Source organism: Podarcis raffonei, chromosome 1 (assembly GCF_027172205.1).
Source record: "Podarcis raffonei isolate rPodRaf1 chromosome 1, rPodRaf1.pri, whole genome shotgun sequence".
Classification (NCBI taxonomy): domain Eukaryota; kingdom Metazoa; phylum Chordata; class Lepidosauria; order Squamata; family Lacertidae; genus Podarcis; species Podarcis raffonei.
The window spans coordinates 66,514,350-66,532,745 of NC_070602.1; the positions used below are offsets into that span (position 1 = coordinate 66,514,350).

Here is an 18,396-nt window from a genome sequence, read left to right on the forward strand (position 1 = left end):
GGTGTAGTAGTAAATTATGAACAGCTGAAACTCTTCATGACATTCCCCTCCTCCAAGATACCCCCCCCCCGTCAGGTCCCTTCCAAGACTCTACAAGTAAAGTTAATCAGGCAGTGCTGGCACTATGACTTCAATATCAAGTCAGGCTGTCTTACCCTCTTGCTTTGCTTAACATCCAGCCATATTAAGAGTTCAATGGCACCACCCACCCCACCCAATGACATCTACTTTCCTTGCCCTCGCTTCAAACTACAGGCAGTTGAGAGTGTGCTTTTAAAAAAGATCATACATCCATTTAAAGAACAGTTATCTTTACTGTAAGGCTGTAGTGACTATTCCAGGTTACAGTAAACCTATGAATTATCCTTAATCTTCATCAAGTGCTTCTACCTAAGTAATCACTAAATGCACATAGAAACTTAAATATGCACACACCAATCAAACCTTTATTAATAAATGAATATCCCAATGTGGGGACAGAACAGATGTTTCCATGTGGGGGGTTTGCAAACCTGCTTTATTTTGACTAAGACTCTGGAGCATGAAGAAAAGAAACAGAAAGTACACGTGCTTCTTCTAGATGTCTGAAAGTGATCTTACTGTCATATGGCATGATAAATTGAAAAATGCATATTAATAGATTTTTTAAAAAATAATTTATGTTACCTTACATTATAAAAAAATATTCACGTGAAACATTTCATTGGGGAAAACTCACATGCTCCCAGTAAGTTCAATGGGACTTACTCCTAGGAAACTGTGCATAGAATTGCAGCAACATTATTTATAAATGGAAGTGTCCAAAGCCGCACTGATATATTTTACGCATGTGAAGGCTATGTCTTCTTCTTCTTCTTCAAATTATGAAACATGCAGTCCATGAACTCTAGAGCAAAGCTGTCAAGTCACATGATTTAGCTGTTGATTTAAATGCTCACATTCATAGAAGATCTTCATTCCTGGCTTGAGGAGTCTGCAAAAGAGGCAAGACAGTCACATCCAAGTATAAAACAGCCAAGAGATCATAGCCATCTAATTATAATGATGCTGTGGCAAACTTGTTATGGGCAAATGACCTAGGGTCATTTAGGTCGACCCCCACCAAGGGCACAGAACCAGAGGGCAGGTGCAAAAATTATGCCTCTCCACTCTGGCTCAGAGTGGCTGGGAGCCCTCCTGCCTGTCTGCATGCTCTCTGAGCTGCTCCTCCACTGCTCTGGGTGGCTGGGCGAGGGATGCAAGCTTCTCTGGGCACCTTGGCAGAGCAGTGCTATTAGAAGTGTGAGAGGAGGGAAGAAAGAATGATGGAGAGAGCCAGCAAGAGTTGCAGGAAGAGGAAAAAAACAGAAGCAAAAGCAGTGAGTGGAAGGAGGCAGGGAAGCAGATGGACCAATGGCAGAGGAGGAGAGGAGGTGGAGCAGACCCTGATGGCCATGAAGGAAGTCACTGGCAGAGCGTGAAAGGTGACAAAAAGCAAAGTTTTTTGTTCTTTCCCAGCTTTGGAGGCACAGATATCTCCTTGTGAAAAGTGCAAGGGACAGGGGTGGGGGTGGGGGTGTATGTACTGATACAGCAACTTACCAAGGGTGCCAGTGAGCCTAGGTCTGCCTCTGGTTATGGGGAAAACAGCCCTCTCTAAAAATGGCTTTTAATTAAGTGCTACTACCACTTGTGATGAATTCAAAAAGACCCCAGAGGTTGTGTTCCTAGCAGTTCAAAGCACTTCACACTTGTGTTCCAGTTTCAATAGGTGAACACAATTTTGTGAGTCTTGGGACCCCAGCCTAGGGTCGGTGTTGGTGCAGCCACAGTTGATTGGAAGAGATGGAGGAATAATTTTAATATACAGAACTAAGAGAGAAATGGGAAGAGGGAAGGCAAACAGGAAAAGGCCATAGGGAGGTTGAGGGAGAAATGGGGTTTTAGACAGGTGCCTCACATGGGTTAAGAACCTCTAATTAGAGTGTTTGACAAGGTGGATCATTCATGGATTAAGCCTGCATGGTATCACTGCAATAAAATACATTGGCATGGGAAATAATGTAGTCATTGCTTAACCTGATGGCCTACTATACACTTTCAGATGACCAATAACTGTAAAGCAGCAACTGTTTTGGTTCGCTTGAGCAAAATCAAGCAAGAGTATTGTGGAGGCCTGAAGGCCAATTTATTGTGGAACAATCCTTTGTGACAGAGCTAGGGTCTTCATCAACGTAAGGAGGGGCAGTCATGGCCTTACTGTAGTATGTGTGGTAGGCAGAGCGAGAGGTGTTAGGAGCAGAACTGGCTCCTGCAGTAGGAGACCAGACATTTTTCAGGGCTGGACTTTGGTAATATGGCACCCTGTGAGGACAAAATTTGGCATCCCCTCCCTAAATTTTCCTTGTTTTCATTCCCTCCTCCCTCTTGCCTTCTGTTCTGCGTATCCATATAAATATAGGTATGATGGTGATGATGATGATGATGATGATGATGATGATGCACTCCCTCTGCTCAGCAACCTGTGCAGATGAACCCCCCTCGCTCCCTAAATCCAGTGCTACGTCTTCATGCTGTCTCCCCACTTTCTGTTTCTTTCATCCAACAAGATCCTGAGTAGCCTGGTGATTCTCCAGAGGAGGTGAACACACATGTGATGTGTTTATGTTGCCTTCTTGTGCCCAAAGACAAGAAGCACAGGACTTTGTCCCAGAGCAGGTGCATGTGTGCAATTACATTAGCACTGCTTCCATCTCCTCTAACACGTGCAGGGGGTGCCAGTAGGTCTGTGACACTTCTATACAGCCCCACATGTCTGTGGGAGCATACTGGACATCCCCTCCTTAGAAAGTGTCCCTCCAGATTGGATGCTGTTGTTAAAATAAACACAGATGCCTACTGGTTCCATATATGTGCTGACCAATCCAATTCGTGAAAGACGCAACATTCGTATAAACTCCTGGATAGCCAGTTCTTCCACAACCATGACCCCAGCTTATTATTCCATTAAGGGTGTAGTAGCTTGACTCTTCTGATGGACAAACCAGTGGACCTCCTGAATCACCCTAATAAAAATGAATAGAGCTTAAAGTTAATGTATACTTATTTGTAAGTTGACGAGGAAAGATACTTTCAAGAGCCATCAGTGTGACCTCAGTTTACACATTCTGCATTTTCTAAATATTAAGGGGTATTGCTATTCGTGTCCTTATCTTCAGACTGTAGGCTGAAGCTAGCAACAAAGAAATGAATGCAGCGCCTGTCTCCTGCAACCACCACTGTTGCGAGCTTTAAGCTGCTCATTCTTTTATCATTTGCCAGCACACAGGTATGACAGCAAGTAGGTACTCAACAGAGTGAAAGATAGCAATCTATAGAGCTCTGTTTCTGGATGGTTATGGTAAGAGACACTATTGCAGAGTAAGGAATAAGGAATTGTGACCAAAAATAATAATATTTCAGATGAGGTTTCCTGCCAACAAAACAGTTCCACTGACATTCATATGAGACCTTCAAGCAGTTATAGACCAGATGCTGTAGCAAAGTGATGCTTTCCTGACTGCCTCACTCTGAAGAAGGGCCCTCTTCCTCAGAATGAAGCAGAGCATGGCAATGTCGTTGCCACTAAGATAACAGCAAAACACTGTTTAAAAAGCAGTGGGGAGGTGAGGGAACCACAGAAGGTAGAAATGGAGAGGCGACTAGCAGGAGAAATCATGAGATATTGATTAATATCCACTGTCCTTGTTCAATAGCTTTCTCACTCATGGCTTTGCACGTGCAAAAATCAAACATGCTTATGAGATCTTAGAAGAACAGATATTTCATCTCAGCTTCTACCATGACATTAATTAATTAGAAGACCTCTCATGGGGTAAATTTGCCTATCCCTAGTTTCATTTTCCACTCTGTGTTTTAGTACTTGGTAGTTATGGCTACACAAGAACCAGAAGAAGCTTTGCCTTGGCTCTAATAAAGTTATGGGTCCGTGTTTTGCTGGGTGTTTGCAGAATTATTGCACAGACCTTGTTAATTCCAGGTTGAATAGAATACATTTACTCTGACTGCTTACTGTACATGCATCCTTTCCTCCTTCAGTAGGAAATCCGGCACAGAACATCCGCTTGTTCAGACCACCTGGATGGTTCATATAGTATTTCTGACATTCTTCAGAAACCAAAATAGGAACTTCGAGTTGATGGAGTTTTCTTGAAAGTTCTCCATCTTGAGGGGTTAAAAAGAGCACACTCAGCCAAAACTAAGATTCAGATATAAGCTCCTTAAATGTGAACTTAATTCTTTTGCAGTCCACATTTTCAGCTCATGAACCCCTCTTCTCCACTAGTCCCTAATGAAAAAGGAATGGCTAGCAATCATTCTGGCTAATAGATGAACACAAGATTCTTACTGAAAGGAAAATGCACTCACCTTCATAATGAATGCCCCAACCTGTAATGACACACACCCTGGAAGCCTCAACCTTTTCGTCTTTCTCAGGCAGACACACAGGACGAACATAATGATTGAATTCTAAAGGCTCAGCGAGTTCCACCAGTGCAATGTCTGAATCTGTAGTCGTGGTGTTAAAATCTGGATGCAGAATGTATTGTTTGACCAATCTTTTCTGGAAATAGGAAAGCACAGCAGGATGATACATGGGAAGATGTCAGCAGCTCAAAGACTGCTCTACTCCTCTCCTCCCCTCCCCCCCCCAACCTTATACTGTATACAACATTAAAGTGTCACATCGAACAAAACCAGTTTTAGAAAGGACTTTATGATATGAAAGTAGAGACAATGCTTGTACTATTGTAACCCAAGAAAATCCTTAATAAAAAAAAATTTTACAAACACATTTCAGGTAGTTTATGCAATTGTCTGGACCCGGAAGGATTGAGTATAGCGCAATCACTGTTTTAGAAAGAGAAGTTTTCTTTTTGTGATTGGCAGTCATAGAACAACATGCATACTGGTAATAACCTACTTCACTATAAAGTCCATCATGACAGATAGATAGATGATAGATAGATAGATAGATAGATAGATAGATAGATAGATGATAGATAAGATAGATAGATGATAGATAGATAGATAGATAAGATAGATAGTAGATAGATAGATAGATAGATAGATAGATAGATAGAGAGATAGATAGATGATAGATGATAGATGATAGATGATAGATGATAGATAGATAGATAGATAGATAGATGATAGATAGATAGATAGATAGATAGATAGATAGATAGATAGATGATGATAGATAGATGATAGATAGATAGATAGATAGATGATAGATAGATAGATAGATAGATGATAGACAGATGTATTTGAAAATACACTTCATGTAAAACTCTTTTCATTTCGCTCCCACAGTCTTGGGGGAGGGGTAGAATTCTTTGTGCATGTTGCAGGATAAGGACATGTTCCTTCCATAAATACAGAATAACTTGTACTAACCTGACTATTACGCTCTTGTTCTCCAAGGTCATGAGCTCCAGTAACCACACTCCAAAAATCTCTGTATTTTTCCCTTTACAGAGAATGTAATTGGTTAAAACAAATCCGGAAGTTTCTTCCAACAGTCTGTACCACACATTTTCATTCAAGCATGATAATATGTTACTCCCATCCACACAGGGATTCCGAATACACACAGAATAGGAACAAATTTGATTTGTGCTGAAGTCTAAATAAAGCAGGACTTACTTCTGAGTAGATACCCACATTTTTTGTGGGTACCAAAGGAATATAAATCCTTTAGTCTCTTGCAATTTGGTATGTAGTCTGCCAAGAGCTCGCCAAACCTACACACATTTTCATTTATCTGCATGTTTTGCTATCCCTAGTTACTCTGAGTGTGATGACTAGTCTTCAGAACTTCTGGGGTGTTACCTTCTTTGAATTCTAGTATGGTGGAAAATGGGGGTTGGGAGTTCATGTTAAGGGAGATAGTGACATATTTTTTAAAAAATCCATAGGAGGCAGCAGCCCCTGTTTTCAAGCAAGGCATCTTCTGCATAGACATGCACAGAATTGCACTCTAAGCATGCAATCCTATATACCAGTCTTCAGCTAATGCCTTCCAGGTGGATTACTCCCATCACCCCAGCCACCACAGTAGTCTAAATCTTCAGCAGGCTGGCTGAGGATGTAATACACACTTATCAATAGTCATAAGTAGACATTCATAGGACGACACTCTAAATAATGCATTTGTTAATGTGCTTTCCAAACTGTTCAGGCGCTGTGAACTATAGTTGCTAAGGCATAACATAGTACTTACATCCCTTTAAAACAGTGAGCAGCAGTCACCACCCATGTGCTTGTAAGAACTGCCCCTCCGCAGATGTTTTCTCCCAAAATCTGTATGCTTGCCTGCCAAGGCCAAGAATATGGTACAGCTTCTTCGCCTCCAACTATCCGACTGAAAAGAAACCTGGGCTGGTTGAATGCTACTCCACAAATGTCAGCTGGCAACATAGAAAAGAGGAAAAGCTATTGCACATTGGAAAAAACAACAACCAACAACTTGTGCCTATTACAGAATAAGGCTGCCCACATATAAGTTTCACCACTCCTCCTCTCTCCCTTCTTTTCTTCCCCAACTTTATACTGTATACAACACTCAAATGTACAAGATCTGTAGAAAAGACTTCACAAACTGAAAAAGACACAATGCATGTGCTTTTGTAAACCAATAAAATCTTTAATAAAAATTGGTTTTTTTAAAAGGGGGGAAAGGAAAAAGCTGCCCACATTTGGCTGATTCTACAGAGGCAGCTTCTATTTAATATGAAAGTCCCACTGGATTTAGTAGGACTTGCAGGCAAATGATAGGATGGCATTTCAGCGGTGGCTAATGAAGCAGTTCATTGGCCAGGACAACCAGCAGCCACAGCATGGTGATGATGGAGGAGAGAGCCTTGCCATCTCTCTCTCTCTTTTGGTTCCAGGAGCCACTACTGGTGGGAAGGAGCAGCTGTCCCAGGCAAGTTTACATTTGCTGATCTTAGCAGCCTGCTTAGTCTTACAACAGGGGTCACAAACTTTTTCAGCCGGGGGCCGGTCCACTGTCCCTCAGACCTTGTGGGAGGCCGGACTATATTTTCGAAAAAAAATAATGAACGAATTCCTATGCCCCACAAATAACCCAGAGATGCATTTTAAATAAAAGGACACATTCTACTCATGTAAAAACATGCTGATTCCCAGACCGTCCACGGGCTGGATTTAGAAGGCGATTGGGCCAGATCCGGCCCCTGGGCCTTAGTTTGCCTACCCATGTCTTACACTAACATAGTAACAGCAACAACTGTTGAATTTACAGACCACTTTGCAAAATAAACCCATAAATGTACTCAGTAAAAACAGAATTAAACACAGGATCACACATCCCAAGAACAATAAAATCAGTTAAACCAACTCTAAAACAGGTAGGTAGCTGTGTTGGTCTGGTGTAGTAGAAATAAAAATAAACAATTGTCCAGTAGCACCTTATAGACCAACTAAGTTTGTTCTGGTATAAGCTTTCGTGTGCATGTATCTGAAGAAGTGTGCATGCACATAAAAGCTTATACCAGAACAAACTTAGTTGGTCTATAAGGTGCTACTGGGCATTTTTATTTTTAGGTTTATTTCAACTCTAAAACAGTCAGGCTATCCATACAAATTTGCAAAACAGAACAAGTTCATCAGATATAAAACTGATCTTCCATAAAATGACTGGGATGCACCTCGGGGAAAGCCTTCCTAAACCAAAATGTCTTCCGTAGGCACCTAAACGTCATCACACGAGGTGCCTGTCTGATTTCAGCTGGTAATTGATTCCAGAGAGCTGGAGCTGCAACACTAAAAGCCCAATTTCTAGTTCAGGGTAAGTGCATCTCTGGGGCGTGTGGTATTCTCAGCAACGCTCCATTTGAGAAGCGCAGTTGCCAGGGAGGGATACAGCGGACAAGACTTTATGGTGGTGCCAAGTTTTTTAGGGCCTTAAATGATCAAAGCAAAATGTGAATAACCATTCACATTTTGCTTTGATCATTTAAGGCCCTAAAAAACTGGTAGCATACTGGCAGCCAGCGCATCTCCTTTAGCAGAAGCATTACATGGTGTCAATGGGGTACCACAATCAGCAATTTAGCTACTGCATTCTGAGCCAGCAGCAGCTTCTAGGTTAAGTCAAAGGAAATCCCAGAACAGAGCATCCTGCAGTAATCCAAGGTCACAGTGGCCAAGCCATCTCAGTCCAGGAACAGCTATAGCTGCCTAATTAACCAAAGCTGGCAAAAGATTCCCTTAGCCACCAAGGTCACCTGTTTTGCCAGGAGTTAAACTCAGTTCACTGGCCCTCATCCAGCCCGCAGCTGTGGTCAGATACTGGTCCAGAGCCTGCATGACCACTCCAAGTTCAGACATTATAGAGAGACAGAGTCATGCATCATCAGCATACTAATAATACTTTGCTCCATATCCCCCCAATGATCCTTCCAGGTGTCTTCATATAGATGTTATTTAACACTGCGATAAGATAGAGTCCTGCAGCATAGCATAAATGCCCTATGGACCCTGCAGGTAGGACCAGAACTACCATAAACTACCCTGACACCAGTTTCACAGAGCTGGTCTGGGAGGATACCACGGCTGATGGTATAACAAGCCGCACTGAGATGAAACAAAATAATTAGACTCTCCTTGTTTTTCTCACAGTGGAGGTCATTCATCCGGACAAGCTAGGCTGATTTGACCTCTAAACCAGGCCAACCAGACTGAAATTGGTCCGGCTAACCAGTTTCCTCCAAGAATGTCTCCAGCTGTTCTGCCACAACCTTCTCAGTCACCTTCCCAAGAATCGGTGTACTAGAAATTGGCCAATGACTATTTAGAACTTCCGGGTTGGCGCCTCCGGCAATGGTGGAGCTCTTCCAATTGGGAGGAACTTGCTCCGTGAAAAGCAGGGTCTTACCGCCACGGTGAAGGCGGAGACCCATAGAAATCACAGGCGGGAGAAGCCTGTGAACTTGGGATTCGGCTGGCACCCTTTGCGCCTCCCCTACTCGCGGGGAAACCCTGTTTTGGGGATCCGGAGCGATGTGGGGTGAGCGGCGCGGTGCTTTGAATCGACCGCTTCTTTCACGGAGTGAAGCCGCATTGCTGCTGCCGGAGAGCGCTGACTTTTTCCTGTGGACAATTGGATTTTAAACGACTACCCGTGAGTAGAACGGAAAATTGGATCTTGAAATACTTTAATTTGGCACCGAAGCGGGAAGGTTCTAAACAGGAAGTCCTGTGAGGAGAATCAGAACTTACAGGGTTAAACAGTTCTGTGTGACGTCTCACATTCTGAGGCGTGGTTATGTTCACATACGGGAATCTTTCTTTGTGTGTGAGTTTCCTTTCGTTTTTGGCTGAGAGACGAAAGGATGCCTGCTCTCTCGCCGGGCTGATTTATGATGTTTTTCTTCTCATTAAAGACTGTTGGAGATTAGCAAGAAGCCTGCATTCAGTCTGATTTATTATCCACACACAAGGCAAGCAGAAGCGTGCCGGGTGCCATCTTATCTCACAGGTTATGGGAGCTAGCCAAGCTTTGGAAGCTGTTGCCACGTCGTGCCTGTGTGTGTGGGAGAAGCCAGCTGGAGCTCCTGCCTAAGGTTTGAGGCAGCAAAGCTTGCTGGGGAAGATCTCATCTTCAGGACCGGGTGCCAAGAGGAGCTGCTGTTACGTGAGTAGGCTCAGCCCCAGGGGAGAAGATGGCAGATGGCCAGGAGTCATACTCCGTCCCTTTCGAAAAATTAGATGGGAGAAACTGGGAGGAGTGGTCAAGGAAGCTGAAGGCCTGGCTGGTAGCCAAGGGTCTGTGGGAGGCAATCCAAGGGCCCCCACAGCAAGCTGCAGCCGGAGCTGCAGCAGCGGTTGTTGCAGCTGCCCAAGCCTCACAGAGGAGCTATAGTGCTCAGTTTGGAGGGCTCACAGCTACCTTTGGTGGAGGGTCTTGAGACTGCTCATGAGGCCTACTAGGCACTAGAGAGAGTGCACCACAGGACCACAGCTGGGGCAAAGATCCACACCACCAGAAGCTTGTTTGAGCTGAAGCTGCGTCCTGGTGATAGCATCAGACAGCATGTGACTGAGATGCTCTCTGTTTTCAACAAGCTGAGACTGCTGCAAGTCAACTTTACTGAGGAACTGAAAGTTTATATTTTGCTCAGCTCTTTGGACAAAAGTTATGACAATTTGTGTCTAACTTTGGAATCGATGAATCCAGCGGATCTTACGCTGCAGTATGTGACAGGTCGTTTGTGTGACGAGCAGGAACGCTGTCTCAGAGAGGGCCAAGCTGGCGCAGGGTGCCCTGCCGGTAACAGAGGGGGGGGCTAAGCCAGCAGAAGCACAGTTCAGGCTTTTTCCACTCGTCGTTGTTTTGTCTGCGGGTCTGTTGACCATTTACGTCGATCCTGTCCAAGGAGAGCCAGAGAGGCCGGGCAGGATGTCTCCAAGGTCGCTTCCCATGGCAGTCAGCCAAGTCCTCATGGCAGCCAGCCAGGTTTCCATGGCAGCCAGTCTAGGAGAGGAGGCCAGCGTGGGAATGCGAAGGGAGGACATGACAGAGGAAGTGAGAAGGACGGTTCTTCTTATCATCTAGCTGCCTCTATAGCAACGCTGAGGGACAACTCCAGTGAGGGCAGCATGCTGCGTTGGGTCATCGACTCAGGAGCCAGCCATCACCTGATGCCATCTAGTGGTGAAATGTGGAACTGCAGGGCTGTTTCAACTGGGAAAACAGTCACTCTTGCTGATGGCTCACAGAGACAATTAACCACTGTTGGCAATGTGCTTGTTTCTTTTTTACATGCAGAGCTGGAGGTCTATGTTGTGCCAGGAATGAAATGTTGTCTTTTATCTGTATCTGCTCTTGTAAAGGAGGGTTATAAGGTTTGCTTTGAAAATGATGTCTGTTCTGTTTCCAGGGGTGGGAAACAACTGGTCAATGTTGCATGTCAGAACAACCTCTTTGTTCTGGAGACACCTCTGGAGGGTAAGGGGGACGCTGAGACAGCACAGGCGCAGTGTGCTAACGTTCCCACACATGATTCGTGTGCTCACTTGTGGCACAGGAGAATGTCGCATAGCTGTTGGAAATATATCCAGAAGTTGCCCGAATGCACTGAAGGTTGCAAGATGAAAGCATGTGGTAAATTCTTGGATTGTAGGGCATGCAAAAGAGCAATGATAAAAAGGTGCAGTTATCCCAGATCGGAGAGGGTAACCACAAGGCCTTTTGAGCTTGTGCATACAGACCTTTGTGGACCCAGGCCAGTGCCGAGTCTGGGCGGGGCCAGGTATGCGCTCACGCTGACAGATGATTTTTCTAGGAACGGCTGGGTTTTCTTGCTGAAATGGAAAAGCGAGGCAGCGCAACTGATCAAAGACTGGGTTGCGGCGGTGGAACTACAGTTTTCCACCAAGGTGCAGAGTTTTCAGAGTGACCGAGGTGGAGAGTTCACCGGGTCTGCTCTGCAGAGTTTCTTCCGCCAGAAGGGAATACGTCACAGGTTGACGGTTGCTTTTTCTCCTCAGGAGAATGGCGTAGCGGAGCGCAGGAACAGAATGCTAGCTGAGGCAGCTGACACTCAAGTTACTGTTTGACTCTGGTTTGCCTCAGAGTTTTTGGGCCGAAGCTTGGAAAGCTGCCAACTTCACGTTGAACAGGTCCTATAGCTCTGTTGTAGGAGACATGCCCTATTTTCTGCTGCACCGGAAGAAGCCCAAGGTGCATTTCTTCCGTGTGTTTGGTTGCGAAGCTTGGGTGCTTGTGCCAAAGGCTCAACGCAAGAAAGGTGACCCGAGGTCCCAGAAAATGATCTTTTGTGGGTACGAGCCTGCGACAAAAGGGTGGAGGTTTGCCTATCCAGAAGGCGATCAGTCCAGGATTCTAGTCAGCAGAAGTGCTGAGTTCTGTGAGCAGAGTGGTTGGTCAAGGATCCATGCGAATCCTGACGTTCTCTCAGAGTGTCTGTCTGATTCTGCTGAGTAGGGAGAGTTAGAAGCTGAACCTGTTGACGAGGACCAGGTCTCTGACCAGGGTCAAGAACAGGGAGGGGCATCTCCACAGGTTGTTAAAAGAGAGCCCAAGAGTGAGCCTTCGTCTCCCGTTAGTCAAGTGCAGAAGGCCAGAAGACGCAGTAAGTCAGAGGGGGAGTCTTCTGATAACAAAGACACACTTGCTGGCCGCAGTGGGTCAGAGGGAGCACTTGAGACAGTGCTCAGACGTTCCACACGCACTACAAAGGGGGTACCACCTGAGAGGTTTGAGGTCACCAGCGTGTGGGTTGGTTTAGCGCATTGCGAACCTGAGAGTTTTGAGGAGGTTCAACAGTTGCCTGAAGCAGAAGACAGGAAGTGGAAAGAGGCAATGGGAAAGGAGTTGAACTCAATGAGGTCCTTAGGTGTGTTCTCCACCACGAAGCTGCCAGAGGGCAAGCAGGCCGTGAGCTGTGCACAGAGAGGTAGACAGGTGCAAGGTTTTGCCAAAGAGCTTGGTAAGAAGTTTAAGCTCAAAAACCTTGGTCCCATTCAGGTTTATCTAGGCGTTAGGATAGACAGGTCTGAGAACGGGAGTTTCTTGCTCAGTCAGAAAGGCGAGATTGAGCAGTTGCTTGAGAAGTTCCGGATGTCTGACTGTGCAGGGGTCAGAACACCCATGGAGACCAACTTCGTGAAGGACAGTCAGCTTGGGGAGCATTCTGAGTTCCAAAACCCTGAGGTGTTTCAGTCAGTGCTAGGGAGTCTGTTGTATCTCTCTCAGTGGAGCAGACCAGACATAGCGTTTGCTGTGAATCTGCTCAGCAGGGAGGCTACAAAGCCCAGTGTGAATGCCTGGCAAGGCATCAAGAGAGTGTTGAGGTATTTGCAGGATACCAAAGAGTTTTGCCTCACGTTGTCAGCTGAGGGTGACGCACGGCTTACATGCTGGAGTGACAGTGATTGGGCATCTCTTGGAGACAGGAAGTCTGTGTCTGGGTTAGTGGTAAAGTTTGGGGAATCCCTGGTTGGGTGGAAGTCCCAGAAGCAAAGTCTCATTGCACTTTCTTCCACTGAAGCTGAGTTCAGTGCGTTGTCAGATTTGTGCAGGGAGTTGGACTTCTACCGGTGCTTGATCCAAGAGATCTGTAGGGATTGTTACTCGCCCATAACTGTTTGGGGAGACAATCAACCTTGTCTTAGGTTGGCAGAATCTGGACAGTTCAAGTCCAGAACCAAGCATTTGGACATACGTTTCCAGAATGTATGTCAGAGTGTCCAAGCAGGTTGGATACGGCTCAGGTATTGTTCGAGCCGGGAGAACCTAGCTGATGGGTTCACCAAACCCTTGACCTTCCAGCGACATGGGGAGTTCTGTGAAGGGTTGTGTTTGGGGTGAGTTATACTCACAGTTTCCCTCAGGATGCGAGACGAGAGGGGGTGTGAGGAGAATCAGAACTTACAGGGTTAAACAGTTCTGTGTGACGTCTCACATTCTGAGGCGTGGTTATGTTCACATACGGGAATCTTTCTTTGTGTGTGAGTTTCCTTTCGTTTTTGGCTGAGAGACGAAAGGATGCCTGCTCTCTCGCCGGGCTGATTTATGATGTTTTTCTTCTCATTAAAGACTGTTGGAGATTAGCAAGAAGCCTGCATTCAGTCTGATTTATTATCCACACACAAGGCAACACTTCCTGCCGCTGCAAAACTCTGCTAAGGACGTTGCTAAGAGAGCTAAGAGAGCTCAAGTTTTTTCTATCGGCACAGACGTCCATCGGCACAGCAGAAGCGTGCCGGGTGCCATCTTATCTCACAAGTCCGCCTTCCGCGTTTGTATATAGATTGAAGCAAAGACACTACAAGCTAAAGTCTTTGAAAGCTTTTGACAAAGGATTAAATTTCCACCGGACAAAAATATATAACCCCCCTTGGAAGCAGGAGAAGAGGGGGGAAGTTTTGGGTCTAGTGTGCCTGCAGGAGAGAGTGAAAATCAAATTGCCACTGCTCTGAACCTGGAAAAGGGCTGCCAGGTGACGTTCGGGGAATGTTCATTGACAGAACGGATTTGACAGCTAGCTAAAATAAGAAAGACACTGTTTCCATTGTCCTCTTCTGCGTTTAAAAATGGAGGAAAAAGTAACCGAAAATTGAAACTATTGTTATTTGCTCGAGTCGTGCTTGAAAGAATTGATACAAGTGGAGACTGTTTCCCTCTAGAGGGAGCATGTGAAACTGTTACAGGAGTGTAACAGGGAAATCTCCAGCTGCAAGATAAGGATTCTGAGAACCAGAGACTGACCTTGGACCATTCAAAATGTTGATAGGAGAAGCTATTGTGACTGTATTATACAAGATAAACTACTCGCTGGAACAGCTCCATAAAAAGACAGATGACACGATCTTTAAAATTGACAACTTGGAACAGAAAGTGACTAATTTGAGTCAAAAAGTGAGTACCAATACAGAAACAATTCAGGATTTGGCACAGGAACATATCTTGGTCAGACAAATGGTGGAGGAAAAGGAGAAAGCTGATGTTGTGAAACCAAAAGTAGTACAAGCGGGATCCTTAATTTCTCAGAAGCAAATTGAGGATTATAAATTGAGGTCTTTCATGATTGAACCTAGCAAAAGTCAAATTTCGAGGTTTGGATCCTGGCTTGGGTTGAAGAAGGAAAGTTGGAAAGAACCCTCTATCCAGGGATTGACTGACTTTTGGGACATGGACTTGGGTTTGGAGGAGCCTGAAGTTTTGGGGGCCTCTAGAATTGGAGGAATCCTGAAATACGTCCTGAAACTCTTTATGGACTTTACTTTTAACTTTGGAAATCTGGCTGAACTGTCCAGAAGGAACAAAAGTATTGCTAGGTTGGAGTTTTCCTGAGATTTGCTCCTGAGCATCAAAGAATATGAAGAAGACCTGCAGAAGGGACTTGGAAAAGATTTAAGAGCCTCGGACAGAAGATCACCAGGTTGATGGACTATATGGAACTGACGGAAAGGACTGGCAGAATCCGAAGCCAGGGAGAGGAGATAGTGGAAGATTACTGGAAAATTTAAAGTGTTTATTTAGAAATATTGTTAAAGTAATGACTGTTAGAAAAATGGTGGAATGATATTTTATGGATTTAGCAGAAATGCTATAAGAAGTTAGGTGCATATAAGTAATTTACCCTTAATGGGAAATAAGGTTAAAGAATGTGTTATTTATAATATGATAGACAATAGAGAAATATGGAAAGGATTTGCTGAAACAAGTACTAGAAGTGGGATACAAAAAGGGAGGTGTGAGGAAGTCGAGGAAACAAGGGAATGAAGGGCAGAGTATGGAAAAGGAGGGATGTTTTTAAATTGTTTTTGTTTTGCTTTATTTATGTGTCTAGTTTAATGGGTTTAGGTTGGGTTTGTATTGTTTATATATTGTATTGTATTGTTTTTGCCTTTCTTCTTTTTTGTTTTTTCTTTCTTTTCTCTTTTTTGTCTTTTTCTCTTTTTCTTCTATTTTTTTGTAACTTTTAAAAGTAATAAATATTATTTAAAAAAATAAAATAGAAATTGCCCAATGAATATTTCAAGTGCTACCCCTTTCACCACGCCCTGAGGCTGCCCAAGGATGCCCTGCTGGCTAGGTTTCGTTTACCATGATCCAGAATGAGCATAATCAAGATTCATGCTTGTTCTGCATGAACTATGGGATCAATATCGCTACAGTGTCATACAACTTTACCCTCAAAATGTCATATAAACACTGGGCCACAGAGGGCTCCAAGGCAACTCTCTCAGGTGCCAGGAACCTCTGAACCGTTTGGAGGAGCTCCACTGGATGGCTAGTAGAGTATACAATGGAGGCAGTGAAGTCTGCAATATATTTTGGATTTGCCTTATTAGGAAAACACATTTTCCAGCCAAGCCTGGTGTGTATGTAGAATTCATAGAATATCTAGAATACCTATAGAAAATCTATATAGAATATCTACAAACCAAACCCTGGACTCCTCTCTACATTCATTTTGCCCTTTCCCTTCTCCTACCAAATGATACCTTCACAGAAGATGATTTACCAGGAATGTCAGTTTCATTTGAGGCATCACTTATTTCCTCCGGAAGCATTACTTCACTGCTCGAATTTGATATGTTTAGATCTAGTTTCAAAAAGAAAGGGGAGAGTCATTGTCAGAATTCCTCAAATCAACTTTCTTCTAGGGCTAGAATAATCCTCCATTTTCCATTACCTGCAACAGAGATGAACAAAAATCTGGCTTTGAATCCACCAAAAGTCTCTGTCTCATCTGAATGAAACTTGACCAGCATGGTACTAGAGGAACTGACAACTGGTGCTGGGGCAGCAAATCCACAGGATCGAGCTAAAGAAGGTAAGTGGCAAGGTTCACAGCAGAACAGAAATACCTTCCCTGCATCTTAGCATACAAAACGTTAAATCAAATGGGTGTCATAAAAAAATTGGCATCCTCTGTGCTGACAAACTCTTTATATCAACATTGGGGCAGACCCCATTAAACTGATGCATCGTTGGAAGTCAGTACAATGAGTTCCACTAGTGAAACAGGACTTCTCCCCTGCACCCTCCACAGATCTGCTCAGGGGGCTTGGGAGAACCCCCATAACAGGAGGAGAGGCAGGGGAGGAGGGGGAAAGTGCTCCGTCTATTAAGCAGAAATGCTTGCACTAAAATGCTTGCTCAGTGTTGTATTACACTCTGTGTGTTAGGTCACTGCTACTATTTCCTTGATATAAATTAAAGGAATTTGTAGAGTGAAAAAGTATAATGGACAGTTTCAGATGCTGATTAGAGGTTTCCCTGTGAGTTGTAATTATGCTATCGTGTGTGTGTGTGTGTGTGTGTAATGCAAAATTAGCCAAATGCTGAAAAACAGTGTGACTACATGTGATAGCAACTGGTCCCCTTGTTTAAAAGTGCAGCCTACCCCAATCACTTGCAGAAGACTTGCTCACTTGAAGTAGGGATGGGGGCCAGTTCTAAGAACCAGGTGTGTACATGGTGTGTAGTGAAACGAATCCATTTCTTGCAGCATTGCCACACCACCCACTACTTTCCCCCCAACTGAACTTATTTTGGGTACTGAAACCCAACTGGGAAGAAAAGAATCCTGGCAATGGACTCAAATCTCATTTAGTGCACAGCATTAGAAATAAGTATAAAAAACAAACCTATTTCATTATCCTTTGCAATATTTTCATACACTGTCACTGAGTCATAACTGCAGCCTTCATTTTCCTCCAGTTCAAAATTTTCATATGTGAGCTTCGAAAACAAAACAAAACAAAACCAACAGCAAAAAAAACCCCTGAAGTTCATCAAACACAAAGAGGTTTAGTTTCAGATATTTTTCTTATTGGCCATAGATGCTTGCATGTATCAAAATGTGGGTAGCAACCTCTGGGGCCCCAAGGTCAAACATCATTGTAGTCACTGGAGACCTCCAATAAGACGGACAGATATAACGTGAATACTGGGGAGTATTAACAGATAAGACATTAATACTTAGGAGCAGAGTACACCCCAACATTTTAAAAATGCAAATTATATTGGGGTACTGGTCTACGACGACATTTGTAGAAGAATGTGATGAAAAAGCTGGAGATGGTTGCTGCCAGAAAGAAAAAGAGTATACTTCATTTTCTAGTGTCTGAAATTCATATTTGGGTATGAATTATTGATTTACCACAAGAATGTAAACAGAGGAAACAGCATCACATACAACCTACACCCCTATATTACACAAATATAGCAAAAGTGTCAGTGTCACATAAAACTACACCCAAAATGTATGAATGAGTTTGAAGAAAGACAGGTTCAAAAGACACTGAAACAGAAAGAAAGAAAGAAAGAAAGAAAGAAAGAAAGAAAGAAAGAAAGAATCCACACACAGTGGTATTCAACTAAGATTTACTTAGAGGAGGTCTATGTACATGAAGTTTTACCCTGAGTAAAACCTAGTTGAATACTACCCACTGCATTTAAATGATATCCCAATGCAAGATATTATATGTTAACTAATAATAAAACAGCACCAAAATAAGGCAGCCTCATGAGCGAAATGTTACATTGCTTGTGAAGGTTGGAATCAAACTTATGGTGTTCAGAGGAAACCCTTTGTGCTGATGCCAGTAAATCAGCCCTGCTTTGTACCTTGACCACGTGGTTTTCTGGAGCTTGAACAATCCATTGACAATCTGCCAGATTATTGTAAGCCTCGGGGTAGTGCATGCTTTGTATTGTTCCTTCCTCAAAGAGTATGGCAATAGATCCACAGCCAGAGTCTAGAAAGACAGTGAAGCAAAAGTAAAGTGAGACAATTTAAATAGTCCCTTAGCAAACTAAACCATTGAAAGCTTTTGTGGGCTCATTAT

The 18,396-nt window shown here is 43.8% G+C and overlaps 1 protein-coding gene across 3 annotated transcripts in view; it reads right to left on the reverse strand.

Annotated features, from left to right (window-relative positions):
* Nucleotides 1-432: 432 nt before the first annotated feature.
* OVCH2 (ovochymase 2) overlaps nt 433-18,396 on the reverse strand; it is a 30,708-nt gene continuing 12,744 nt past the window's right edge. The window contains exons 12-21 of one of the 3 annotated variants that reach the window (XM_053390759.1): nt 18,176-18,306; nt 17,194-17,287; nt 16,236-16,367; nt 16,065-16,145; nt 6,266-6,452; nt 5,440-5,512; nt 4,408-4,603; nt 4,052-4,203; nt 2,879-3,044; nt 433-973 (exon numbers count right to left, since the gene is read on the reverse strand). In XM_053390759.1, the coding sequence (XP_053246734.1) occupies nt 954-973; nt 2,879-3,044; nt 4,052-4,203; nt 4,408-4,603; nt 5,440-5,512; nt 6,266-6,452; nt 16,065-16,145; nt 16,236-16,367; nt 17,194-17,287; nt 18,176-18,306 (1,232 nt within the window). In that variant the 3' untranslated portion in view covers nt 433-953. Of the gene's footprint in view, nt 974-2,878; nt 3,045-4,051; nt 4,204-4,407; nt 4,604-5,439; nt 5,513-6,265; nt 6,453-16,044; nt 16,146-16,235; nt 16,368-17,193; nt 17,288-18,175; nt 18,307-18,396 lie in introns of those variants that run through there. The other 2 variants (XM_053390768.1, XM_053390776.1) reach the window with 2 other exon arrangements.